The sequence below is a fragment of the Maniola hyperantus genome, chromosome 12 (assembly GCF_902806685.2).
Source record: "Maniola hyperantus chromosome 12, iAphHyp1.2, whole genome shotgun sequence".
NCBI lineage: Eukaryota > Metazoa > Arthropoda > Insecta > Lepidoptera > Nymphalidae > Maniola > Maniola hyperantus.
The window spans coordinates 4,965,243-4,991,617 of NC_048547.1; the positions used below are offsets into that span (position 1 = coordinate 4,965,243).

The 26,375-nt window shown below is 36.7% G+C and overlaps 2 protein-coding genes across 3 annotated transcripts in view; one reads left to right on the plus strand and one right to left on the minus strand.

Annotated features, from left to right (window-relative positions):
* The window catches only part of Fas1 (fasciclin 1), a 111,579-nt gene extending 101,256 nt beyond the window's left edge, over positions 1-10,323 (minus strand). For both annotated transcript variants that reach the window (XM_034973725.2, XM_034973723.2), the window contains exon 1: positions 10,118-10,323. In XM_034973725.2, the coding sequence (XP_034829616.1) occupies positions 10,118-10,225 (108 nt within the window). In that variant the 5' untranslated portion in view covers positions 10,226-10,323. The remainder of the gene's footprint in view (positions 1-10,117) is intronic.
* Positions 1-12,041, plus strand: part of LOC138403095 (uncharacterized) — an 85,495-nt gene extending 73,454 nt beyond the window's left edge. Inside the window, exon 2 of the mRNA XM_069502241.1 lies at positions 10,894-12,041. Coding sequence (XP_069358342.1) covers positions 10,894-10,908 — 15 coding nt within the window. The 3' untranslated portion in view covers positions 10,909-12,041. The remainder of the gene's footprint in view (positions 1-10,893) is intronic.
* Positions 12,042-26,375: the final 14,334 nt, after the last annotated feature.

The following is a 26,375-nucleotide window of genomic DNA, read 5'->3' on the forward strand; positions in this document are numbered from 1 at the left end:
ACCTCGAGACAGATCCGTGAAAACGATGAATATCTACCTAAACGAACAAAATAAAAAATCACTAATTCGTCGTATTTGTGAAAAACCTTTTGCTATTCCAGAAGCAAGACCTATCTCGAAAAAACTTTCATGAAAAGAAAGTACCTACGTTATTCCCAATATACATTATGTGAATCTTTGCAGACCCCTGCAGACCAAGATGAGTTAAGAATGCCTTACTTTACAAGATTATTGAGACTGTATTGTTCCTTTGATGTTACCATTATTCTCTCAGGGGTGGCGCAGTTTGGGTATATTTCTTACATTGTGCTAAATCAGGAGCTTTGCGTAGTTACATTTCTCTTTGGTCCGTTATGATCTGTGTATCGTTGGTATGGCTAATAAAATATCTTTGAATTGTACCATATTATATTTTTCTATTATTCTCTTCATTGTTATATTACCAATTATGTTTTTTTTTATTAGCACAGTCAAATCCATACCTACTGTAAGTAGGTATGTAAAATCCCCAGTGACGTCATTGTATGAACCGATGAATGTCCAGTGCTGACATAGTATAGTTCCTTCGACGGAATTTTTACACTTCACGGTTTTACACTCCCTGGCGTAGTGGTGAGAGCTGTATTATAAGTGGGAGGTCCCGGGTTCGATTTCCGGCAGGGGTAATTTGGGAATTCCTAATTTCTAATCTGCCACTAGTCTGGTCTGGTCTGGTAGGAGGTTTCAGCCGTGGCTAGTTTCCAGCCAACCGGCAAAGCCGTGCCGCTAAGCGATTTAGCGTTCCGGTATTACAATGCCGCGTAGAAATCATTTGTGTTTTCATGAAAACCCCATATTCCTTCCATGTTAGCCCACTTCCATCTTAGACTGCATCGTCACTTACCAGGTGAGATCGCAGTCAAGGGCTAACTTGTATCGGAGTTAAAAAATAGACTCCCAGGGCGGCTTCTGTCCAATCATTCGCACTATCTGTTCATTATCTATATTTTATATTTTGTCTAGTAAACGTCTTGGTAAACGATAATGTTCAGGGAAATTCAATCAAAATAATGGACTAGCGGTACCGCCACGAATAGCTTGCAATAAAGCTTAAGCTACCCGATATGCCATGAAACCAATTTGCATAATCAAATCGCAAAATAATAGCGTCTTAGGAAGTACCTACTACCGATATTAATACTAAGAAGTGGCTTTACCACGGCCAATTCATTTTTAGAGTTCCGTACCTCAAAAGGAAAAAAGGAACTCTTATAGGATCTCTTAGTTGTCTGTCTATCTGTCACTTCAACGCAAAAACACACTTTTACACTTACAAAATTAGTAAGTAGGTATGGATGTAGGATGATGCAATGATGCATTTAAGGGTCCCGAAAAATTCAAATCCAAATCCAAACTTCTAATGTGCTACATTACTTGTTGAGTATTATTACATAACTAGCTTATGCTTGCGACTTCATCCGCCTGGACTACACTTATTTTAAACCCCTATTTGACCCACTTGTAGGTTGAATTTTCAAAAATCCTTTCTCAGCGGATGTCTACGTTATAACAGCTACCTGCATGCCAAATGTCAGCCCGATCCGTCCAGTAGATTGAGCTATGCGTTGATAGACCAGTCACTCACCTTTTCCTTTTATATATTTAGATCACAGTAGCGACATTCAAATATGCAGCACCTCATAATTTTCCCCCGATATGACTGTCATTATAATACACAACACGTAGGTAAATAGCATATGATAATATACCTATAGGTGCAGCGCCTGCACTCTACAAGTAGGGAAACACAATACGACTCCTCCGCTATTGAAATGACTCGCTCTTATACTTTTCACCCTTCAAATGTGAGGGCCATCAAAAATTGCAACGTCGCGTCGCATTATTACTAAGTGGTAACATGGCGCAGTGCTAAACCCTTGTACATCCCTTAATTTATGTGCAGTATGTGGCAGAAAAAAATGTACTAATAATTGACCTTTAGAATGAGATTTCGGCTTTGTGGAGCGTTGTCTCTGTCATTCATACTAAGTGCAGTTTTGTCGGTCTGACTCTGAACGATAGAGACAATGCTCTACAAAACCGCTATCTCTTTCTAAAGGTCGATATGTACATTATTTTCTGCCGCGTACTGTACAACTAGCTTATACCCGCAATAGGTATGTATAATGCGTAAAAAAATTACTCCTCACGCGCCATTTTAACTCTATGGGTCAATTGTCATGTCAAAGGTACGGTTTACCTTTAAAATAAGGACTAAAATCGTACTTTTGACATGAAATTTGACACAAAAAGGTAAAATGGCGCGTGAGGAGTCATTTTTTACGGACTATAATTTGTATTTTATGTATTCTATGCTACCGTTCGTTCTGCAGTCTATATAGGTACTTCTACAGTTCTACAGACAAATAATGAAATACCCACTACCTCTATCGTATAGTAACTATTTACGAACGCTGTAGACCTACATTATGCAACAAGGCCATAATATCATCTTCAGAGTACGTAATGATAATTAAGGTTGTTCCGTCAATATACATATATTATACGGCCCTCAACAAACCCCAAATTATACTCTTCATGGGTATATCTCGAAGTTAATTTAAACTTAAAGGCCAGCCATACGGAGCTGGCATACTGCTGAAGGGCTAAAATTTAATTACTATTATGGTAACAGGCGTTCCTTTACAATAGAGTCCCTCCGTAATAGCAGATATATTATAATGTAAAGGTGAATGATGAATTTCTTAAACAAGGCTTTTCATTATCATGTTATCCAATTTTTTTTTTTTAAAGACAGTAGGTACTTATATAATCAAACCAAGTAAAAAAATTGCATAATATACAAATTTAGTATCTAACGGCTAACCTTATCATTTATTTTATTTATTTGTACCAGAAACTTAAAAACTAAAACCATACTAAAACATAAACACTAAACGGTTATGTACAACGACAATTACTTTACTTATCCCTTTAGGAGAATTCTACCAGAAGCTCTACAATATGAGATGAAAACGAAAAACAGAAAATGCAGATTAGGTAGGTTCTTTTAAAATCCGTGTCTAAGTTTAAAGTACCTACTTTGTCAAAATAAATGTCTACATCTTCTTTCGAACTTAAGTAGATATGTACCTACAAGCATTTTTTTTTTAGTAAGATCAATTAATTTGTTTTCGCATTACTATAGGTACCTATTTAAATATTTTAGATCATAGTAAGTAGGTATAATGTGTAAAAATGGCTCCTCAAGCGCCATTTTAACTTTATTTGTCAAGTTTCATGTCAAAAGTACGATTTTAGTCCTTATTTTAAAGCTGGAACCGTACTTTTGACATGTCAGTTGACCCATATAGTTAAAATGGCGCGTGAAGTCATTTTGTACGGACTATATCTGGAATTCTTTACGTAATAGTTCGTGTCAAACGATAGCTTGACGGGGGCTGAATACTAAACTGAATGAGATGTGCCACACCGCACGCCCACATCCAGGCTATATCGAATTCCTCCACAATTGTTACTTACCACTTCCAGGAACACAGGAAGTTGCGTCAATATATCGCGCCACGTATCCATTGTAGGCAATATTTGAATTTAGAATAAGCAATATTCTATTACTTACGGCGCGCACTCATTCGATCCGAGACCGAGAAAATACGTTCCTTTATGTTTTGTATGGTAGCTTATGACATATTATGCCGTAGGTAATCTCTGGTATTCTCACGGATGACGGATAGAACTCTGATGACGGAAGTGCAGTGCGTAATCGCTCTTATAATATAGATTGATACTTGAATACCTGTTATAATATTATATTTTGAAAAAACAATTAAACTTTTACAAGTATTTTTGAATCGTCAACAGCAACTACCACTGGTTGGTTATGAATATGAAGGTGTTGCTTTTTCACGGCTCAACGGTTGTACCAATTCGATACAAAGATAGTTAGCTAAAGTAGTAATTTTAAAAGTATTTTACATCCCTTTCCAGGAAATGGATGTAAAGGGATGTAAAAAAAAATTGATCCCGAAATTTTTGAAAAACCTTTCTACGGGGCTTGGATTGGTTGGTGACTCAAAATGGTTAGCGCCCGCTGAAATTGTCTCTGTCATTAGTAAAGGATTACGTAACATAGAGAGCGCTATACTAAATTATTTCCGTGGATATAGTATACAGGAGAGTCGTTAGATAGTGCTTACTTTCTGTCTACAGGTGAATGGCAAACGCTCAACTAAGCTATCCTAAAAATCAGTGACCTTGAAGTGCCTTGAAACAATGACATGTTGTGTGGGTGGAGTGGAACCGGAATTCACTGTCTTGGAACACAGTATTAAGTACCACTTCCGCTAGTAAAATTACACTAAGTACTGTATTCTTTTAATGGGCTTAGGTTAAGGTTAATTTATCAACCTACAGAGCAGCTGCAGCTCTAGCTATTAGAAACTTGGTTTAATATCATGTAGGAAAGTATAAGAAATTTGACAGCAATTTTTCTTACACCCTTTAAAAGTTTGTTTAAGAAAAATAATTTTTCGGAACTTTTTTGAACAGGAAAAACACTTCATCGTCAAGGACTCAAAAATATTGTTAAACTAGCTGATGCCCGCGACTTCGTCCGCGTGGAATTAGGTTTTGTAATAATCCCGTGGGAACTCTTTGATTTTCCGGGATAAAAAGTAGGCTATGTCATTCTCCAGATCTTTATCTTTATTTCATATTAATAAGCACACATTCATTAAGCTTCATTAAGCACTTCATTAAGCGCACTCGGATAGAGATGCAACTAAAGCCGGCTTATATTATATTAAAAACAAAAATGGAATAATCTCGTGATTATTCTGTAAAGGGTTATTATAAAATTCACCATAAAAGCCTTTGATGACAAGTTGCATCGGGGCCATGTAAAATGCTGCAGCATAAAGATATTCGAACAAGATTTTCATCGCGCACTAAATAATCCCCGATAGGTATAACGTAATTTGCATTACAAAAATCGAATCCAATTTAAATAAAGCTCTGTTCATTTAAACTTTAATGCATTGTTCAATTCGAGATTTTGTTCATTCGTGATCTAGGTACACTTAATTACATTTTAATAACATCATGATGTTAGATTAGAGCACATTGTTTCAACTTATTATCGATCTAGGCTTTACTACTAGGCATAATATAATACTTAACTGTCTATATGTAACATCTATATTTGAAACACAGGTTCCAAATAGCGAATTAAGTACTGTAATACTATATCCACTATAAATCTTAACCTCTGCAAAGGAAGCTCGAATAAAATTAAACTGACCGCTAATTGACAAGGGGCCCGTTGTCCACGATAATTGCTTCTTGGAGGAAGCCAGTAGGCAGTAACACGAGAGCTACTTCTGTGACTTGTGCATTCATTTTGAGAGACTTTTTCGCAATCGACTAGCAGAGAAATAACCATGTTTATGAGTACAATTCACCAAATCAATTTAATTTAAAAAACCGGGCACTTTAAAACATCATATTTTACAAACGGATCTACAATTCGAAAAATGATGTTCCCACACCCACCTTATTTTTAAAAGACCTATTACAATCTTATTTCAACACTTTGTCCGCGTGATTAATATTTATACCTATGCCAAATTACAGATTTCTAGCACTAATAGTCTCTGAGATTAACCGAGGACGGACGAACGGATGGACAGACAGACGGACGGACATGGCGAAACTATAAGGGTTCCTTGTTTACTACGGAACCCTAAAAATGATCGTAGATAATATCCTGCAGCTGCTGCGAGCAACATAAGACAATAACTAATAAGACTTTGTAGGTCCATTAATACAGAGTAGAAGGTAGCAGAGTCAAGCGGATGTAACCGTTTGAGACGTCTTCTGCTCAATTAAGAAGCGAGAGTGTAACAAAGCGTTATCGATGTATTTTATTTTACCGCGAATGTCCACCTTCATTTTTAGTTCCGTACCTCAAAAGAAAAAAGGAACCTTAGGATCACTTCGTTGTTTGTCTGTCTGTCTGTCCTGTCTCTCAAGAAACCTATAGGATACTTTCCGTTGACCTATAATAATGAAATTTGGCAGGTAGATACAGGTAGGTCTTATAGAAAACATAAAGGGGGAAATCTGAAAATCATGAATTTGTGGTTACATCACCAAAAAAAAATTGAAATGTGTTCATGAACATATTATACCTGCTATTACACTTTCAAAGTAAGATTGCTATAGATATCAAGTGGGGTATCATATGAAAGGGCTTTACCTGTACATTCTAAAACAGATTTTGATTTATTTTTAGACATAATAGTTTTTGATTTATCGTGCAAAATGTCGATAAAATACGACTGTAGTACGGAACCCTCGTTGCGTGAGCCTGACTCGTACTTGGGCGGTTTTTTCTATAAAAAAGAAAACAAAATATAGAGCCATGAAATTGAAAACCACATTTTGTAAATAACTCTCAATTGAATTGAGTCAGCTCTTCTGATCCTCACTAAGGAAACTCCTTTCAGAAAGTAAAGAAATGCCATTTCTGTACAGGTATTTTCAAGGGTACCTTTTGGAACTTTTGTCAGTGCATCTTCAAATTCTAAGAAGTTAATGTAATGAATGTCCATTTACTGCCTTCAAAAGTCTTACAAAATTTGAAAACTTTTTTAAGTACTATATAATATGTACGACTAGCTTATGCCCGCGACTTCGTTCGCGTGGACTATACAAATTTCAAACCCCTATTTCACCCCCTCAGGGGTTGGATTTTCAAAATCCTTTCTTAGCGGATACCTACGTCATATACGATAGATCAGTGAGTCAGTCAGTCAGTCACCTTTTCCTTTTATTATATGTTTAGAAGATTCTATTAGAGTCTTTGAAGTCATTATTATTAAATCAGCAAACGTTTCAGAAAGTTCTAATTGGGCTCCAGATGTTACTTCTAGTTACTTAATTTACTTTCATAGAAGTTCTTCCTTAGTTCTATTAGCTTTATGTGACCAATTAGCAGTTAAGACGCCTAGACTATATAGCCTTCCAGGGAAAAAAGAGCATCCATGTATACCTACTTCCTTGTCCAATTATGTTACACACACGCTATCACTGGTGAAGTTTTTACACTTTTATAGAAGTGGTGTAAATGCAATTCTGGAATTGATTTACTGTTCAATTGCTTTAGAGTACGAACTTTTCTAAATTATTGATGATCAAGTGCCCATATTTATAAAAAACTTAGCGATAACACGTTGAAGGTGCCATGAATCATAATTATTCCTTTTTTTCTGTTAAATCCCTAACTAAAAGGTCCTTTAATAACCTACCATGACCTGAAGAACCTGGTAAGTTTTTCCAGTAAATCCCCTGATATTCACATTTAAGGATCCTTTAATTAGTACCCATTTCATAAATATGAAAGTGTGTTTGTTTTTTGGTTTATTGGTTTGTTGGTTTGTCCTTCAATCACGTCGCAACAGAGCAACGGATCGCCGTGCTTTTTTGCATGGGTATAGGTTAAAGACCTGGAGAGTGACATAGGCTACTTTTATCCCGGGAAATCAAAGAGTTCCCACGGGATATTTAAAAATCTTAATCCACGCGTACGAAGTCGCGGGCATCAGCTAGTATCGTGTATATTTTTTTAAGTTTAAGTAGGTACTCAAGTAGTATTTCTTTATATCTACATGTTTAGGTCGTATTGATGTAAAAACAGATTCAGTAAATACCTACTTACCTAAATATCATTTTAGATTATTCATTACTTTTGGCCACTGCCCTCATGACACCAAAGCTAAAGGCAGTGAATTTTAATTTTGAACGTTAATAAACCACAAAGGAGAAAATCCCAGGCCTGGAGACTGACATAGGTTACTTTTTATCCCGGAAAATCAAAGAGTTCCCACAGGATTCTTAAAAACCTAAATCTTGATTGATTTTTGGCATAGAGATAGTTGAAAGGACGGAAAGTCACATAGGCCTAATACTTACCTTGGAAATTCAAAGAGTTACTACAGGATTTTAAAAAACCTTAATCCACGCGGTCGAAGTCATGGGCATCAGCTTATAATCTTCATCCCTTATTATAAATGCGAAAGTGAGTTTGTTTGTTGGAGTGTTGGTTTGCCCTTTAATCGCGTCGCAACGGTGCAACGAATTGACGTGATTTTTTGCATGGGTATAGATACCTGGAGAGTGACATATATATGCTACTTTTTATCACAGAAAATCAAAGAGTTCACATGGGATTTTTACAAAACCGAATTCCACGCAGACGAAGTCATCAGCTAGTAATTAAATCATTTAAGTAATACGGATACCTATATTGAAAGTTTGCGTTCATTGTGCAATCTTTGAGTCAAAGTTGGTCTGCTTTTGTCGTGTAATCAAGATATTGGCGTTCAAAGCTTGTCAACATCCGCAAAAGTTTCAAACCGCAGGCTTTCAAAGAGATTTTCGATTTTCATTTAGATAGATGACAGAATAATGAAGCGGCCGAGACGTGAGATGTACGTACGAACTGGTAGGACGTATTACTTACTTTACTTTGATAATTATGGCTATTTTTAATTATTATCATCATCATCATCATCACCATCAACCAATAGACGTCCACGTCTCTTGTAGGGACTTCCACACGCCACGGTCTTGCGCCGCCTGGATCCAGCGGCTCCCTGCAACTCGTCTGATGTCGTCCGTCCACCTTGTGGGGGGTCTTCCAACGCTGCGTCTTCCGGTGCGAGGTCGCCATTCTAGCACCTTGGGACCCCAACGTCTATCGGTTGTACGAACTATGTGCCCTGCCCATTGCCACTTCAGACTTTTTAATTATGATATTAAGTAAGTAATGAATACGGATCCATATTCTATTATTGACTTAGGTGGGTTGTGTTGTGAGCCATCCATAACTGTCGGTTCATCAGTCCATATCAAAATTGGGAAACTATAGTAGCTATAACGTGTAAAATTTAACTCCTCACACGCTTTTTTAACTTTATGTGTCAAATTTAAGTCAAAAGTACGATTCCGGCGCTAACCCGCACCGGGTTAGCGCGGGCGCTGTGCGGGTGTGCGGGGCGTCCCCACCCCGATTGCCATGTCGACCTGTCTCGTACTATAGTTAGTACCTACCTACATTAGATTTTGATAGACTTAAAATCAGTCTATAGGTTTAATGTTTAAGATGCTCTTTTCAGTACAGTATGTTAGTGGGTGTAAATATTATTATCTAATTGCTACTTCAGTCAAAGCTAACTACAGTACGCGCGCTTTGTAGAGCGTTGGCTCTGTCTATATGACGTTTTGTCGGTCTCAACGACAGAGACAATGCTCTACAAATCCGCTATCTCCTTCTAAAGGTCGATGTACATTATTTTCTGCCGCGTACCTACTGTATGAAGATCGGTGGGTCTTGAAGTCTTCATACCTAGTTAGCTCATTGGAATGCTCGATTCGTTCAACGCAGTGTGAGTCATAGGTAGCTCTACCGACTTTGTCGTTTTGTTCTCATAAATCGTAATCGTAAAGCCTAATAGCTTTATTAAATCTTATTAGACACATTTTTTTAAATGTTCATAACGGCCACTGTGAAATTTTTATTAAGTAGGTACTAGCTGATGCCCGCGACTTCGTCCTCTCTAGTTTTCTTGCCAGACACGACAGGTAGGCAGACAGACAGACAGACAACGAAGTGATCCTATAAGGGTTCCTTTTTCATTTTGAGGTACGGAACCCTAAAAATGGAACCACTAAACACTTTCTAAACTTTTCAAAAAATTACTGATAAAAATATTTTTAAAGGAGATAGGTACCTACCAAACGTCACGTTTTGAACTCAGCCCCTTAAAAACTTAGAAATTAACTATAGCTGTATGTATCTTTGTTGTGCTTAACAGAAACTTGATTAACAAGTTCTTGACTCCCGGTGTCCTAAAGTAGACTCCCTAGGCTAGAAAAGCGCTTGGCAATACTGCCTCGATAAAATATCTTATCGATAGAACCTTACATAATAAGAGGTAGGTACTATTATTTTTTCGCATCCTATACTACCTACCTATATAAAGAACCTTAAATATACGTGAGTAAGTAAGTATTTTAGTTTGCCGGTTAAAAGTTATTCAAAACTTTGTTTTTATACCTGCGAAAGGTCCGCATCCTCCCTCAGCTTTTCGGCCATGGTCGGCTTCCTGTCAGCCACAACGAAGCTTGCGAACATCACTAACAACAACACTTTGAGTCCACCCATTTTAGAGTTTCCAACTTCACTTATTTTCACTGATAAGCACTCGCGAAATTCAATTCATCTGCTGTCACGCGCGATAGAGGTCGACGCGCGTCGGTAAATGCCGGGGTACGTTACATTGAGAGGCTATGCGTTGACGCGGCCTCTGTCTCGCTCACGCATACGTTTGTAATTTTTATAGTCAAATTGGTCATCATGTACGCTCCCCATTCAAAAATACTGGTATTTTAATAACGACTTTTGGTAAGCATATCACTCACAAAATATTGTTGTGTTTTAACAACATTTTCGTTTTTCCTCAATCAAAATGACAGCCAAGGGTAAAATTCTGAAATCTTCATTTATTATGGACTAAGAACCGGTGAGGGCTAGACCTTCGTTACCTATTTTATAAAAGCTGAAAGAATGTAAGATATAAAGTGCAGTTTTTAGGATTCCGTACTTCAAAAGGAAAGAATTAATCCTTATAGGATCACTTCGTTATCTGTCTGTCTGTTTGTCCGTCTGTCCGTCTGTCTGTATGTTGTCTCTGTCAAGAAAACCTATAGGGTACCGGAATAATACTTATTAGGTATGTCAAATATTAGGCTTTGGTGACATAGAAATGACGTAAAATCGTAGAAAAACTTGGACGATCTAACCTAAGGACGCGCCTCGCACAATGATATTAGAAGAAAATGAGGTAGATAGGTTACTTATATCAAATTCGATGTTTATTAATGGCACGCTGCGTCAGCGCCGAAAGACTCAACACACATAATCGCATAGATAGTATTTTAACCTCACACAACAGAGAGTAAAGGACGGTGAACTAATAACATCAGCTTCAGTTGCGCACGAAAAAGAGACGGTTATATTTTGCACTACCTCGTCCTGCACAGAAGAGTGGAAGAAGGACGGATATATGCCTAATAATGCGAGCGTAAAAGAGACGGGACGAGACGGTAAACTAGAAACTCCAAAGAAAAAAAAAACAGTAAAGTCTTTTCGGCTAATGCCGATTTATGCCTACACTGTAGTTGTATAGTAAAATAAAAACCTTATACTGTGGTATTTAATATATTACGAACTAGCTTTTTCCCGCGGTTCCGCTCGTTTTTAGGGTTCCGTGCCCAAGGGGTGCCAACGGGACCCTATTACTAAGCCTCCGCTGTCTGTACGTCCATCTGTCAGCGGGCTGTATCTCGTAAGCCGTAATAGGTAGACAGTTGAAATTTTCACAGAATGTATTTCTATTGCCGCTATAATAAAAATAATAAAAATTAAATTAAATTAAATAAAGGGGGCTCCCATACATGGAAAAGAAGTCGAAATAAAATTACTAAATTTTACGCGGACGAAGCCGCGGGAAGGTAGGTAAAGGAATAAAATGTGAAATGAAAATATTTTTTATTTTTGAAAATATTTACTATTACACAATCTACATACCCATAGCCAAAATTCCCTCATTGTATGAAGAGACCCAGCAGTGGACCGTAAAAAGATGTTAGACCATAGTTAATTTATCCTTCCCTAAAACAGGAAATATGCACACTATTTGAATTGTCAATACTCAGAAGAGACCTATCTGTTTATTTTATATTCTTTGATCGGAAACTTTAAAATACGTACAACGATAACTTGATACGTACTTATGGCATGTGACATAAGGTACAAATTGCAATGAGTTGCATTTTACACGAACGTGCACGAGTTTGTTATTGTTAAATAAGTGAAAAATACGAATTATATAAAAGAAATAGTTTTACTTACGAATGAAATGTGATTCCTTGACTTTTGGAAACCTTGCTTGTGTAGTTTGTGCAGAATCTCATCACACACGACGGCATTTTCGGTTGTTTTGGGAGACGAAAACAAAATACACATTACTATCAACGACGTCATCGATAGCGCGACGCCAGCGGGCGACTGAGCTCAGGTTTGCTAATTAGCTTAGTTTTAACGTGCCACTTGCGGTCCGCGTATAACGTATCTACCTATTTTCTTCTAATATCATTGGCCTCGCATGATTATTCCCCTCTGTCAATAGTAATGGATTTTTAATCCACTGCGTTTATAAACACTGTTTGCGGAATCGATTTTGTCATTGTCAGAATCGTTTTCGATGTGTGACGACGTCTTACACGCTGGGTGAAAAATGCCTGTTTGTGCCGTTAGTGAGTGCAAGAACAAATCAAACACATCAAATTTACAAAAAGATGGAATTTCATTTCATAAGTAAGTATTTTTGGTGTAATAAACGCTTTCTATAAATTAAATTACATAAATTATTATAATAAAATAACAATCGAGAACTTTACCGATTCAGTAATTGAGTACGTAATAATTCGGTAGAAACGAGTCACACTTCTCACGAGACTATATTTTGTTTTTTCTAAACAATTGCAACCCTCGTTATATACAAATTAGGTTAAAATTTGAATACGCGTGAACAGCATGAAATTACGTAGTAGTAAAAATAACACTAGTCTCGTGGGAAGTGCGGTATACTAAAGACGGAGAGCCAGCGCCCAAAAACTGTTTGAATTTACTAAGGCTAATTTTTTGCGCATACTGACCAGCTCTGTCCCCATATTCTGCTGACTAACCATTACAACTTTTATTTATATGCAATATACAAGTTATATAACAATTTTCAGCCTTAGTAAATTCATTTTATTACCTCGCAGGTACGACACCTTTGATAGCGCACCTGAGTCACTGTTCTCAGGTTCACTTGACTGACCGCAGTATGTTTGTGTACGCAACCATTCTAATGAACTATAAAAAAATTAGCCTTAGTAAATTCAAACAGTATTTTGGGCCCTGGCTCTCCGTCTATAGTATACCGCACTCCCCACGAGACTATAGTGTTATTTTTACAAAAATTTTCAGTATTAGATTCAATTGCATAGGACATAAGGTTCGATTTTTAAGAATCATGTGATAGTGATTGCGGTTCGATTATCGATATCGATGAAAACATTTTCTTTTTTCGCTACCTATACTTGTAATAAAACTGGTCGATTTCTGTGATTTCACGTACTTAATACATTTAAAAAAATATTAAAGCAACGCAATTTTAGTGATAGGCGAGAAACGGGGTAGGGTGTCTCTGAACTGGGTAATTTGTAGCTAAAAGGTGTACCTTTCTCAAGGATGAGGATTAGGTAATAATTTATCATAATCGTTTTATTTTTACAGATTTCGATATTTTTACAGAGAGAATCGCCAAGAATATACATAACATTAACCTAATGGTAAATAATGACGTGTTAAAAATAGAAGAGGCCACCGTGTGTGTTTACTAATTTAATGGGGCCGATTCTCTTGTACACAATCTCTAAACTAAACTAAATTAACAGGTCTAAATCTAGTGCTATCCTTTTCCGCAAGCAACATTATGAAAGGGATAGCAATAGATTTAGACGTGCCATTTTAGTTTAGTTTAGAGATTGTGTACAAAGGAATTAGCCCCATTTTCATAGTATCATATCTGTCTTATGGAATTTTGCTGTGGGGTAAAAGCGGCAGGTATTGAGAAAATTTTTGCATTGCTAATTTGTAAGGGCAATACGTGTAATATTTAATAACTTACATTTAATTTTTTTGGACAAAGAGTACACCATATTGGAATTACCATGTAAACCCAATGTGCAATAAATAAATGATTGATTGGAAAGAAAAAAACATTTTATTGATTGATATACCTACTAATTATGTTTGGTAGGTTTTTGCGCGGTCAGGTTTATTTTGTATTATATAATAATATAAGTCATTAATAAGCACATTTTCACTATCGAAATTTTAAATGAAAATTTCGTTATATAAAAAAATACAAAAGATTAAAAATGATATAAAATAAGTAAAAAAGTATGTGCATATTTTTTAAATAAATATATAATAAATGGGATAATTACCTATTAAGTGAGGTGAATGTATGCAAGAATACGCTACGCTGACCAAACACTGGTTTTAAGTAATTAAATACGAGTAATAAATTCTTACTTCTACTTTTGTTTCTGAAAAACTATCGATATATTTTAAAATATCGATACGGTAGCATCGCAAATCAATTTGACTGTCTTACACTCGTAATGTCTTTGTATGTTGATGTATATAACTTATTAGTGTGCGTAAAATGTAGTAGTGTTGAAGATTTAGATATGTGTGTGTTAATAATGACACAAAACTTTGTTGAGTGAGTGTGTCAAGTTGTCTATGTAGTGTTTCCTCGTCCCGCACCAAAAGTGACAGAAATTTTTATTCGTAATATTAGGCGCGTTACAAGTCCATAGGTTAGATCGTCCAAGTAGAAAAATGGGGCTACTTTAGGGCTACCTGCGTCAAATGCGTGGTCAAATGTACTAACATTGGACGCCTGCCAGTGACGTCGAAGCTTCAACGTTTTGTTAGAAGTTCCCTAACTGTCGTGAACTGTGAACTACAAGAATCATGCTTTTTCCTGAAAAAGACATGTGTCCAACGCAACGCCTTCACTGCCTTCACCACAAATCACAATACATACTTACACCGCATCTTTGAAAGTAGTAGTAAGTCACAGCTGCCGGCGCTCTAAAGTTGTTAATGACATACCGCAGGTAGTTTCTCGCTGCGCTAATAAACGTCACACAGGTTTAAGTGAGCTTAGGAGTTAGGTGAGTCTTGAGTCTTGAGCGTAGGCAGGCGTTTCACGGAGTTCCCTAACTAGGTGGGTAGTTGTCTTAAGTTTAGAAGCTAACCCACTTAACTTCCTCTCGTCCTTTAAGACGTCTTAGGACTAGGAGTACGCTGTGCGTTCCATTTTTAACTTCAAAAAATGAGGTTATGTATTTGACCCATTGACCCGTAAATATAATACATATTATTGTATGTCCACGATTATCTCGAAAATATGTAACTATCAGGAAGGTTTTACTTAGTAAGCAATAGTACATAGGTATATATCTAACATATTTAATCCTCATTATATGTACATATATTGACGAGATCGTTGCCACAGAATACTTTTTTGATCTGTAAAATATGTCCATTTCGAGATAAGGACAATAAGCACACTCAAAACTATTTGCCACCGACACAGAGTAGAGGTGTCTCTACCTACAGGAAATTACTGTTTAAAATGCGAGACCCGATAAAGCGTACCTCTATTCTTCCACTGAGTAAGATTCTGGAGCAGCAAATCTTATCGGTACATCAGGCGAAAAAAAACCCTTACAAAGCAAAATGCTAATGATGATTATGAAGACGTAAGCTTGGAAGTTGGAAATATCCATAATCCATACTAAGTAATATTATAAATTCTAAAACATGTTTATCTGTATATAATATGTTGTATTTTCACGGCCTATCCGCCTTCAAAATTCAATACCTAATGAGATTGCTTAGCTTGATGCTAGCTGAGCATAGGCATTTTATCTCAGAAAATCAAAAATTTCCCACGAGATTTGTAAAGCCATGGGACCAAGTTACATACAGCATACAAAATACAAACTATATACAAGTTACATATATTATACAAAATATATAAAAGGATGAACTGACTGACTGATATTGTCAACTTACGGCCCTGACCACGTAATCGCTTTAGGCTGGATAACTTTTTTACACTTGTTATTAATTACCGTGACGATATTAAGAGTATTGGATTTATACCTTTTATTCAGAGAGTTCGAGGTTCAATCCTTGGGCAAGCAGCGCTAAATTTTCAGTGCTGATATTGTGTGCGTTTTAGGCAATTAAAATATTACTTGATTATTTAACTTTGATTAATAATGATGATGAACGCCAATTTGCTAAATAATAAAAAGCAAGCCTGGTAAACTTGTGCTATCCAGTTAAGTCTATTTTGCGGAAAATTGCTGCTCTAGTAATATAACAACTCTCTGTACTTTACCTTGTTTTTATAAGAGGTCCATTTTTACCTGACTGGGCCATGGGCCGGCATTGAGTAGGTGACGCCGCGATATATTTTGGGAATTGATTAAGTAGTTAGAACTGTTTGATACCTTAACGGTAATTCTAGGAGACTACTCCAGTGGGGTAGGTGCCGTGGGTATTATTGAGTACAGTAAGTATGGCACAAATACATATAAACCTAAACCTAAACTATAAGCACATCTCTATAGGCCTCAGAGCCACTCAGCGGGCGATGCTTGGAATTCTTCTACGTAATGAAATCAGAAATGAGGAAATCCGTAGCAGAATCAGAGTAACCGACATAGCTAAGTTTGTGAAGCTGAAGTGGCGATGGGCAGGGCACATTAGTTCGGAAAATTAATAGACATTTCACATTGGGGTCTAATGTCTAGAATGGCGTCCTCGCACCGGAAAGCGCGGCGTCAGAAGACCCCACTACTGCTATTATGATGTAGGCATACGCTAAGAAAGGGTTTTTGAAAATTCAACCTCTAAGGGGGTAAAAGAGGAGTTAGAAATTTGTGTAGTCCACGCGGACGAAGCCGCGGGAATAAGCTAGTAATAATTATTATAAAGGTGAAAGTTTGTAAGTGTGTTTGTGTGAGTGTGTATTTGTAACTCTTTCACGCAAAAACTACTGGACGGATTTTGCTGAAATTTATAATCGAAATAGATTATACCCTGGATTAATACATAGGCTATTTTTTATCGCAGAAAATAATAAAGTTCTCACGGGATGTTTAAAAAACCTATATTCACGCGATCGAAGTTGCGGGCATCAGATGTTCAATATATTATTCAAAGGTCACCAAACGGTTATCTACAGGCTACGTGATAATCGACCGCGCGATCCCAAAGGCTTAACCACAATAAATCAAATTGGGAACTAATTGGCTGATCAATTATGATCATTTATTTAATGTAAACATATTGTTCCATTAGATCAACTTTGAGTACATAAAAGCTCTGTTACGTATTATTTGCCATACCTAGTAGGTATAACTAGTGTTTTCTTGCAACTACACACGCGTAGATTTTTTAAAATATCTCTAGATAGATTTTTCTAGATCACACATTGAATGGTTTCCTGTCTAAAAGAAATGGTTCTGTCAAATTTAAAGACACACACACGAACAGGCCCGTATATACGGGCAAACAGAAAGAGAAAAATCGAAAATTGTATTTACCATACTTGGTTTTTGTTGGGTGATCTTAGCACCGTACTCCATGCAGTCTTGTCAGTCATACCGTGTTTATGTAAATCTCGAAACCAGAAGCAAACGAAGGCGATTCGGAATAAAGCGAGCCTACAAGGCCAAGTGGAGCGCAGGGGAAAGGTGGCTAGGGAAGCAAGCTAGTAACATCCATGTAACATGGAACGATGGTGAAAGTTCCAAATTAATGATTATAATATCATAGAACAATTCGGACTTTTACTACATCTCACTTCAGATTTTGTAAATCTTAGGTTTTACTGGAAATTCCTAGGATTTACCGTAGCTCGAGCTTTACAGTAACAAACACAAGACACTTGTGTTTGTTGGTTGTACCCTTGTTAATCCAAATAATTCTATACAGCAAGATATTCAAATCACCAGCAATAGTAGGTACCTAATTAATCTCGCTTACTTTGTAAATGTCGCTTTTACTTATTTTGAAAAACAGATTCTGTGCCAAGAAATAAGATGAGTTCGTTGCTTTCAATAAATTACCATTGCCATTTGAACAAATAGAATACAAATCGACGAAATAAGGCATCCGCATAGCTTTTGTTCGAATGCCTATACAATATTCTATCCGACTCTTTTATTAAGCGTTCGAATGTTTGCACTGACCTTCAGCGATATTTTTACACGACTGCCCGAAAAAAGGAGTAAAATGTTTTACAGGGTTCATGTGTGTACATTGTACAGTACGCAGCAGAAAATAATGTACATCGACCTTTAGAAGGTGATAGCGGATTTGTAGAGCCATTGTCTCTGTCGTTGAGACCGAGAAAACGTCATATAGGTATATGAGTGATATAGACAACGCTCTACAAAGGCCGATGTACATTATTTTCTGCCGCGTACTGTAGCCTTGTAGGTACATATATAGAATGCTAAAATCATAACCCATCCTTTTGACTTAGCCGTAGTTGGGTAAAAATACAAGCTGAATTTGCATCTGTATGTAGCATAGATATTGTTTGTATGACGACTACCTAGATAGCGCAAAGCGCATTAAGGTAATGTTGTTGTAGACAAATCAATTGTATACCCGTTATAACGCGTTTGCTATTGAACAATGTGTTCGTATTTACCTCGGGGGGACAATGATGTGAAATGAACGTGAAACTCGCATTACGCCCAGCTCATTCTACTTAGACCAGCCATACACGGACAGCTTGAAGCAGTCAGGATGGACTGCTTCAAGCTGCGTCTGCGTATTAAACTACAGACTTCTACGTACGTACATATACGAACCGCTCAAGCAGTTGCAACTGCTTCGGGCGGTTGGGCGGTCAAGCAGTCGCCAGGCATACACTGACTGCTCGAGCTGTCGACCGCTCTCGCGCAGTTACCTCCGCCCGCGCTCCTCATTCCACGTCGCGCACGCTTCCCGCCCGCATTGAAATTGCTTGAAGCTTGAAGCTGTTGACTCTGACTGCAAGAGCGGTCTGTGTATGTTGATCACTGGCTAACCGCTCCAGCAGTCAGTGTATGGCCGGCCTTACTCCCCGACTACCCATAGATATACCTATAGAGTGGTAGCCGCATCCGACTACTCGTAAGTACTTGTAAAAGTTTATTCGAATAAAAAAGATTTTTATTTTATTTATTTATTTATATTTCTAGGTATTACCTATACTACCCGAACTCTAAAGGCCGTTGGATACAGACGGAGTGAATCTCATCCGAAGAATTTAGTCTCGTAACGAAAAGGCCATAAACAACACTGTTGATTGTATTTTCATTATAACGAGCTCGTATTTTCTTAACAAGCACGTTTACGTAAATATTTATTTAATCTAATATTACCCGGCCTATAAACCTAGCAAATATTTTATTTTGCTAGCTGGCTTATTGAATTTATACCTACTCCCTTTATTATAGCGAGCGCCTGCGGCATCTCACGGCTCTTTATTGCGTATCGCGTGAGAATTTCGAAAAATCCGGCTTTGCTCCTTGCATGTATATTAGGTAGATATAAAGGGAGCCTCTGTGCAAAATTTCGGCTTTCTAGGTCCAAGAGTTTGGGCTGGGTGTTAGGTAGGTATATTTTTAGTAGAATAGTTTCTGTGACTGCCTTTTTGTCTATTGGCTAACTTCTTCAGTTGTAGGTTATAAGGTCCCAAAGTAAGGTTAGGGTCGGGTCAAAAATTAAAAAATACCAGGTGTTTTCTGTCAAGAAATTTACAGTAAAACTGACCCAGAATTGAGAAGCTGGCTGTGTTATAGCCCCTGTGCCTTTATTATTTAGATACAGCTATTTTATATTCATACAGTTCTATCGGACTATGAGAGTGAGGGAACAGAGTGCTTCTGCGTTTGCACATACACCAGGGATATTATTACAGTGCACTATAATAATATCCCTAGCATAGTTGATAAGACTCTATCGTGCTTGGCTGCCGTAATGCCGTATTTTATTAACTTCTGGCCTCTGGGTAACTCACTGTAATATTTTGATTAAACTTTGGGACTCGTGTGGGACGAATTGCAATAGTTACCAAAGTTTAGTGTCAGATATCTGAATTAGTCTGCCAGTTCCGGTTTCACAGTTTCTGCCGTGCTATCACCAAGTTATTACAAATCGAAGTTGAGCACAGTTCAATATTTGAATTCATTACCAAACTCGATTATCACAACATTTTTCCTTGGTTTATAATTTTGTGTTATATCCGCCATATTGAATTTGTCATGACGTCACATTTTTATACCCTACGTCACTAAGATCGCTAAGAAAAGTCAACAATTACCATTAATCATAACTCATATTTAGGATTCTTCCGCAAAGCGAGTTTCGACTCGGCCGCGCGTGGGTGTTAGCTTTAACGACTAGGTACCTAAATTATTTTCCCTAACAAACTATTTAATGCACAAAATTCAGGTTAAAAACATGTAGGTAACTTGATAAGTTTTAAGTGAAAACTCTCATTCATTGAAAAACTTCTCTTGTGATATACCGCGAATATTTTTATTTGACACAAGTTACATTTCGCAATGGCTCTTAATATTATCTCAGCATCCATTCGGTTCACAAAGAGTTAGTATTGGCATCATAAATCTTTGCGACGAGAGTCGTTTAATCTAACGCTTGAGCTGAACAAGATATATAGCACCCTTAAGACTTCTACAGCATTCTTTAAAAGGATTTTTGTCCTGTATTTGGACATCTCTGACGTCAAATTATATTCGTATAGCAACCTTGTAAAAACGAAATTTTAAATAAACCTGGATCGAATTAAATGAAGTTCTTTCATCGTAATTGTTTTTCCATGAACATGACAAAGGTATTGGAGTTTCACAATTCAGAGCACTTTTGCTCCAACGCCCATTGGTTCTCGACATTGTCAATTTCATACTCATAATATGTACTCATAAATATTATGTTCTCACTTCTCAGTAATTAGGTAGGTATAGGTACCTACTTATTGTTATGTTTAATTTTACTAATAAGTAGTATTATTAACATTTTTGTTCCTTATCTAAGTTTTACTATCATTTCGACATTGGCAGAAATAAGTTACCTATATAAGTAATAAAATACCTACACTCGCGAGCAAAACTATTTAATCGCCTACTATAATTTGCTATGAGCGAACTCAAAAACTAAATAACTAATGAAGATGAATGAAAATGGCGCCATTTTAAATACCGAACGAAACTGCGTATAAAAATAGTGTACATAATGACACGATGAATATAAACTCGTTAATTAGATGCGTGTGATGATAGCCTTGGCTAATGAATCTGTGACGGCCCACTTGGCTACAGTCATGAATAAATTTAGGTAGGTAACAAACACCATAAAGCTCCGCTGGCTTACGCTAGTGACAAATCAAAAGACAATGAAAAGTAAGATCATAATATTGATTGATGAGATAAATTAACTACAGTACGCGGCAGGAAGTTAGCACAACGAACTTTAGAAAGAGATTTTGGCTTCGTAGAGCGTCGTCTTTATCACTCATACCCATATGACGTTTCGTCGGTCTCAACGACATAGACAATGCTCTACGAAACCGTTATTTTTTTCTAAAGTTTGATGTGCAAAATTTCCTGCAGGATACTGTACCACAATAGATACGGACAAATGACGCAATATTCGGAAGGCATACCTGTAGGGCAATTGTCTAAGACCTGCATCAATCATTATTACAATCTCAATTGTTTTGATTGGCTGAATTTGTACGATTCTTGTTGCAACAATACATTGTAGCCAATAGTGAACGAGCGTCAACCAATCAGAGGTGATTGCGATCGTGACATTGTAGCTGTCATTCTTCCGCAATCGCGCAGCTGGTGTAGGTACCGTGTACTTACGGAAAAACTCGAACGAGAAACAGCTTATTCGTAACGTACTCCGTAAAAGCATAGTTCGAGCCCATGTAACATGAAACTACACATTTTTAGAGAAATCTAGTAAATTACAGGCTATTATAATTATATTTGTTTCTAGTCTTGTGTCTACAAAAGCTACTCATTTAAGTTTAAGGGCACGCAGTACGCTTGATTAAAGTTGCTGGCGCACGTGGGTTTACATGTTTGCTTTTCATCTAGCATTGCATGAGAAACCCTAGATAATGACAAGACAAACCGATATAATACTTAGTTTTGAGCGTACAATATCAAATAATGAAGTAATCACCCTCCTACGTTTGTATGAAGAGAGCACCGAGTTTATCCCTGTTAATTAATATTCAAATAGAACCAAACCAAAACTTGGTAAACATGTTTTTTGTAAATGGGAGTGAGAAGGGTTTTGGCTATAGTCTACCACGCTGGCCATGTGCCGATTGGTAGACTTAATACACCTTTGAGAACATTATGGAGAACTCTCAGGCATGCAGGTTTCCTCACGATGTTTTCCTTCACCGTTAAAGCAAGTGATATTTAATTGCTTAAAACGCACATAGCTCCGAAAAGTTAGAGGTGCGTGCCCGGGATCGAACCCCCGACCTTCGATTAGAACGTAGAGCCTATAGAATATTTATTTAAGAAATATATTTCAGAAGTTCGAACAAGACCTTTCTACGCGAAGTTGCGGCATGAAGCTAGTTAGGCCTAAAGTGGTTGTATTGAATTTTCTCGGCAAGGTAGAGCTCTTCCGCTCCACAGAGCGCTCTTTGATCAGCCCGCGCGCGTCACAGGGGTAAATTGGTCAGCTTTTTACGCGTACACGACTGAAAGCACACTATAATTAAAATGTAACCGGTTATTTCACTTGTAATATCATCTTTTATAATAACATCCCGGGCATGCACCTGTAACCTATCAGAGTTAGGTACATTTTAAGTCAAAGTCAAAGTCAAATGATTTATTTAAAATAGGTAATAAATTACGCTTATTGATGGTCTGGTATGGTGTTAGATTTGTAAGATATAGTGGTGATAATTATAACGCAAACTTAAAACTAAAGCGACGAGGGTTCCAAACGCGCCCAGGTCTGAGAAGAGCCCACAACAAACTCAGCCGGGTATTCTTTTTTTAGCTTTTAGCAATTAAATATAATTTGCTTTACATTAGGTACCTATTTACAAAATAAGGGAGACAGTCAATAGAAAAATACTTATCATTAGGTACATATTGGAGACAGAGTCAAGAATCAACGTGGAATGAAAGTTAATTATGTAGAACTAAGTAGAAACATGAACAATAAAAATTAATAAAATCAAGAATTTACGAAACGCGCCGTATATTTTCCCCGAAGTAAAATCCGCAATAAAATAGCTTTCCACACGGTCTCTAGGTCAATGTCACCTTTGGACATTTTCTGCATAAAGCGAGTGTCAATAGTATCGCCTTTATTGGATCCCGTCTGCCTACATTTTACAATTTTATAGACGTATTGAGATTTTCTCGATATATTGAATACCTACTATCGTTGCAACGTTTTCGTAGAAAATAATATTTACTTACTTATTTTACCAGAAAGTTGTAACTGTAAAGAAAAAGGAAGTAAAAGTGGACAGGGAAGCACTTATCTCTGAGATCTCTACCAGTGACCCTTGGCAGTGCGAGAGGTTGTGAAGGGAGTAGAATACAACAAAGATAGAAAGTATTCATGAAAATAGAGATTATTTTGGCTATCGACTTAATATTGTATCGATAGAAAGGCAAATACATTTTATACAACCGAAAGATAATGATAATAGAAACTAATTAGTTTGTACCAGGCATCGAACCGGGACGTTTAATCGCTTGATAGCACACATCTGCCAGTAGCATAGTTAGCCACGGCCGAAACCTCCCAATACATTATAACATTAAAATAATATTATGAAAAAAAATATTATCACTATCCATAATATTATAAATGCGAAATTGTGTTTATTTGTGGCTTGTCCTTCAATCAGGTCGCAACGGAGCAACGGATTGACGTGATTTTGTGCATGCAGGGTATACTTTCCTAGTTAAAGAGTGACATAGTCTACTTTTTATCACGGAAAATCAAAGAGTTCCCTCGGGGTTTTTAAAAACCTTCAGTTCACGCGGACAAAGTCGCGGTAATTAAAAAATATATGAAAAAAAAATTATTATATTATGAAGACTCAACTTCCATTACCTTTGACAACGGAACTTTATTTATGCAGCCAAGCGTTTCAAACACCGCTTTTGAACTAATTTGCGAACAGTCAAGCTAAGCGCGTCGGTAATCGATGCCAACGAGAGGTGCTAAAGTTTCAATTTATTACTTGTAAACTAAACTCCTATTCGGTTATATTAATTTTCTTGCTATCCATACTAATATTATAATTGCTAGTTGCGAAAGTGTCTATCTGTCTGTTAGCCATTCACGGCCCATCCGTTCAACGGTTAGATACAGAGATGGCTTACATCTCGAGAATGGACATAGACTACTTTTTGTCCTGAAAAATCAAAGAGTTCCCAGGGAATTTATAAGAAAAACCTAAATTCACTTGGGTAAAATCTCGGGCATCATATTCGGTACATACTTGTAGCACATACACACATTCGGTACATATAGAGAGAAATAGGCTTCTATTTAAATCCCTACAGGTAAAGAGTTTTTAAAAAACCAACTTCCGCGTGGTCTCGAAGTAGCGAACATCATCTAGTTAGTCTCTGTATATAAAAATGAATCGCTAAATGTGTTACTGATTGCAAATCTCGAGAACAGCTGAACTGATTTCGCTAATTCTTTTTTTATAATATTCCTTGAAGTACGAGGATGTTCTTACGGAGAGAAAAATTTAAAAATTTGAATCGACTGTTAGACAGTACGAAGTTCGCCGGGGCAGCTAGTAATATAATAAATATGAATGTTTTGATATTTTGTGAACTTATTGTGTGTCAGACGTCAGTATCAGAAAATTAAACTAACGGGATGACCTCCATATTTAAAGCGTTAATATGAAATGAACACGATGATGGATGCTCAGTTTGATTAGATGCGGGTCATGTGTAAACACCTACCTATAAATAGTGAAGTGTGAACAAAGGGGATTGTTATTATACTAGTAGATAGCTTTCAACTTGTCTATTATGCGTTATTCAACTTGTCTATAACAAACTGGCTCACAAGTTTGGCGAGAGAAAAACTATGTATTAATTGGTGTACCTACGCTTGTTATAAATAAATTAAAAAAAAATGCATATAAATTTTTATATATATTTGAGTATTGAGCCCTTAAGTGTTATATACCTACAGCCTTTAGATCACGATTCTTAAGTACTTTCCTACCTTTGATACCGAAATTTCTGATGTGTATTTTCGACAGTACTTTTATTTATACATATTTATGTAAGTATAAAAGGAACTCGAATCGAAGCTGACTCAAAACACCAGCTAGGTATGCACATAGAAAACAACTGATAATGGTTAGCTCGTCAAAAGTTAGCGAAAATAAAGCACAAGACATTCCTAGGACGGTATTAGAACACAAAGACGTATTTGACCAACTCTCGCTAAAACGATCCGATTTTTGACGGAGAGAAGCATCACAAAAGACAAGCGGCAAAAAAAATCGGTCAACTACCTACCGTTGACGCAAGTAACGATAAATCGAAAAAAATCGGAGTGAAAATTACATTAATATGTATTAATATTATCACTTCTTCTCTTTAACTGCATAATAAAATGAGCTGAACAATTACTATCCAAGCAATAAAAGTTATGTGAATTTAGAAATTTCCAAAGCACTGCATGCACAAGAGTTTCAATTCTATCTGCCATCCTGAAACACTTAAGCACGATATATTTTATTGATACCATCGGAAGCTCTTTGTCTTGATTTACCTTTTGCAGTTATTATTACCAACTGCATTTGACTACAATATAAAGACTTTTGAATATCACTGAACGCAGATAGTGCATCCGTACATCGTGTCGTGAAATTTCCTTTTATAACTGAAATGCAATCTGTACAAAAATTATAATTGAACTGTCTATATCTATCTAGTATCTATGCATACAAAACGAAAAGCTGACTGAATGACTCAAATTCAGCTATTATGACGTAGGCATCCGCTAAGAAAGGATTATTGGAAATTCAATTCCTATACGGGTAAAACTTCAGGAACGAAATCGCGGGCAAAAGCTAATCTGTTTCTAATTTTGAAACAACTGCTGCTCATTTTTGATTACTTATTTACACATTAGTTTAAAAAAAAATCTCGGTTAATCCTGGTAAGTTAAACAGTTTATGGCAGATGGGGCCTTAAGTGAGTTGTTATTTACATTATAAACAAGATAAGTTTCCCAGTCAGCCCATAAGATTAAATAATAAATCCAACAATTGATTAACAGTTTACAGAGACAGACATTGATAAATAACCAGGCTAACGAACTAAACGATTCAGTACGTATAATGGAGAACTGTCAAAACAGTAGTAGTACCTACAAAATTTTTGCTCTTACAGAATTAAAATGCCTACTTAAAATAAAGAAAGCTTTTTTCACAGCTGGTGATCTGTTGCTGCTCCATGGTCTTTGTCAATGATTTCCGATCGTTTATCTTTAAATTAGTGATATCTTTGCTCTAATGATCGAGGAAACTGATGAGCCGAAAAAATTCTGAAACCATGTG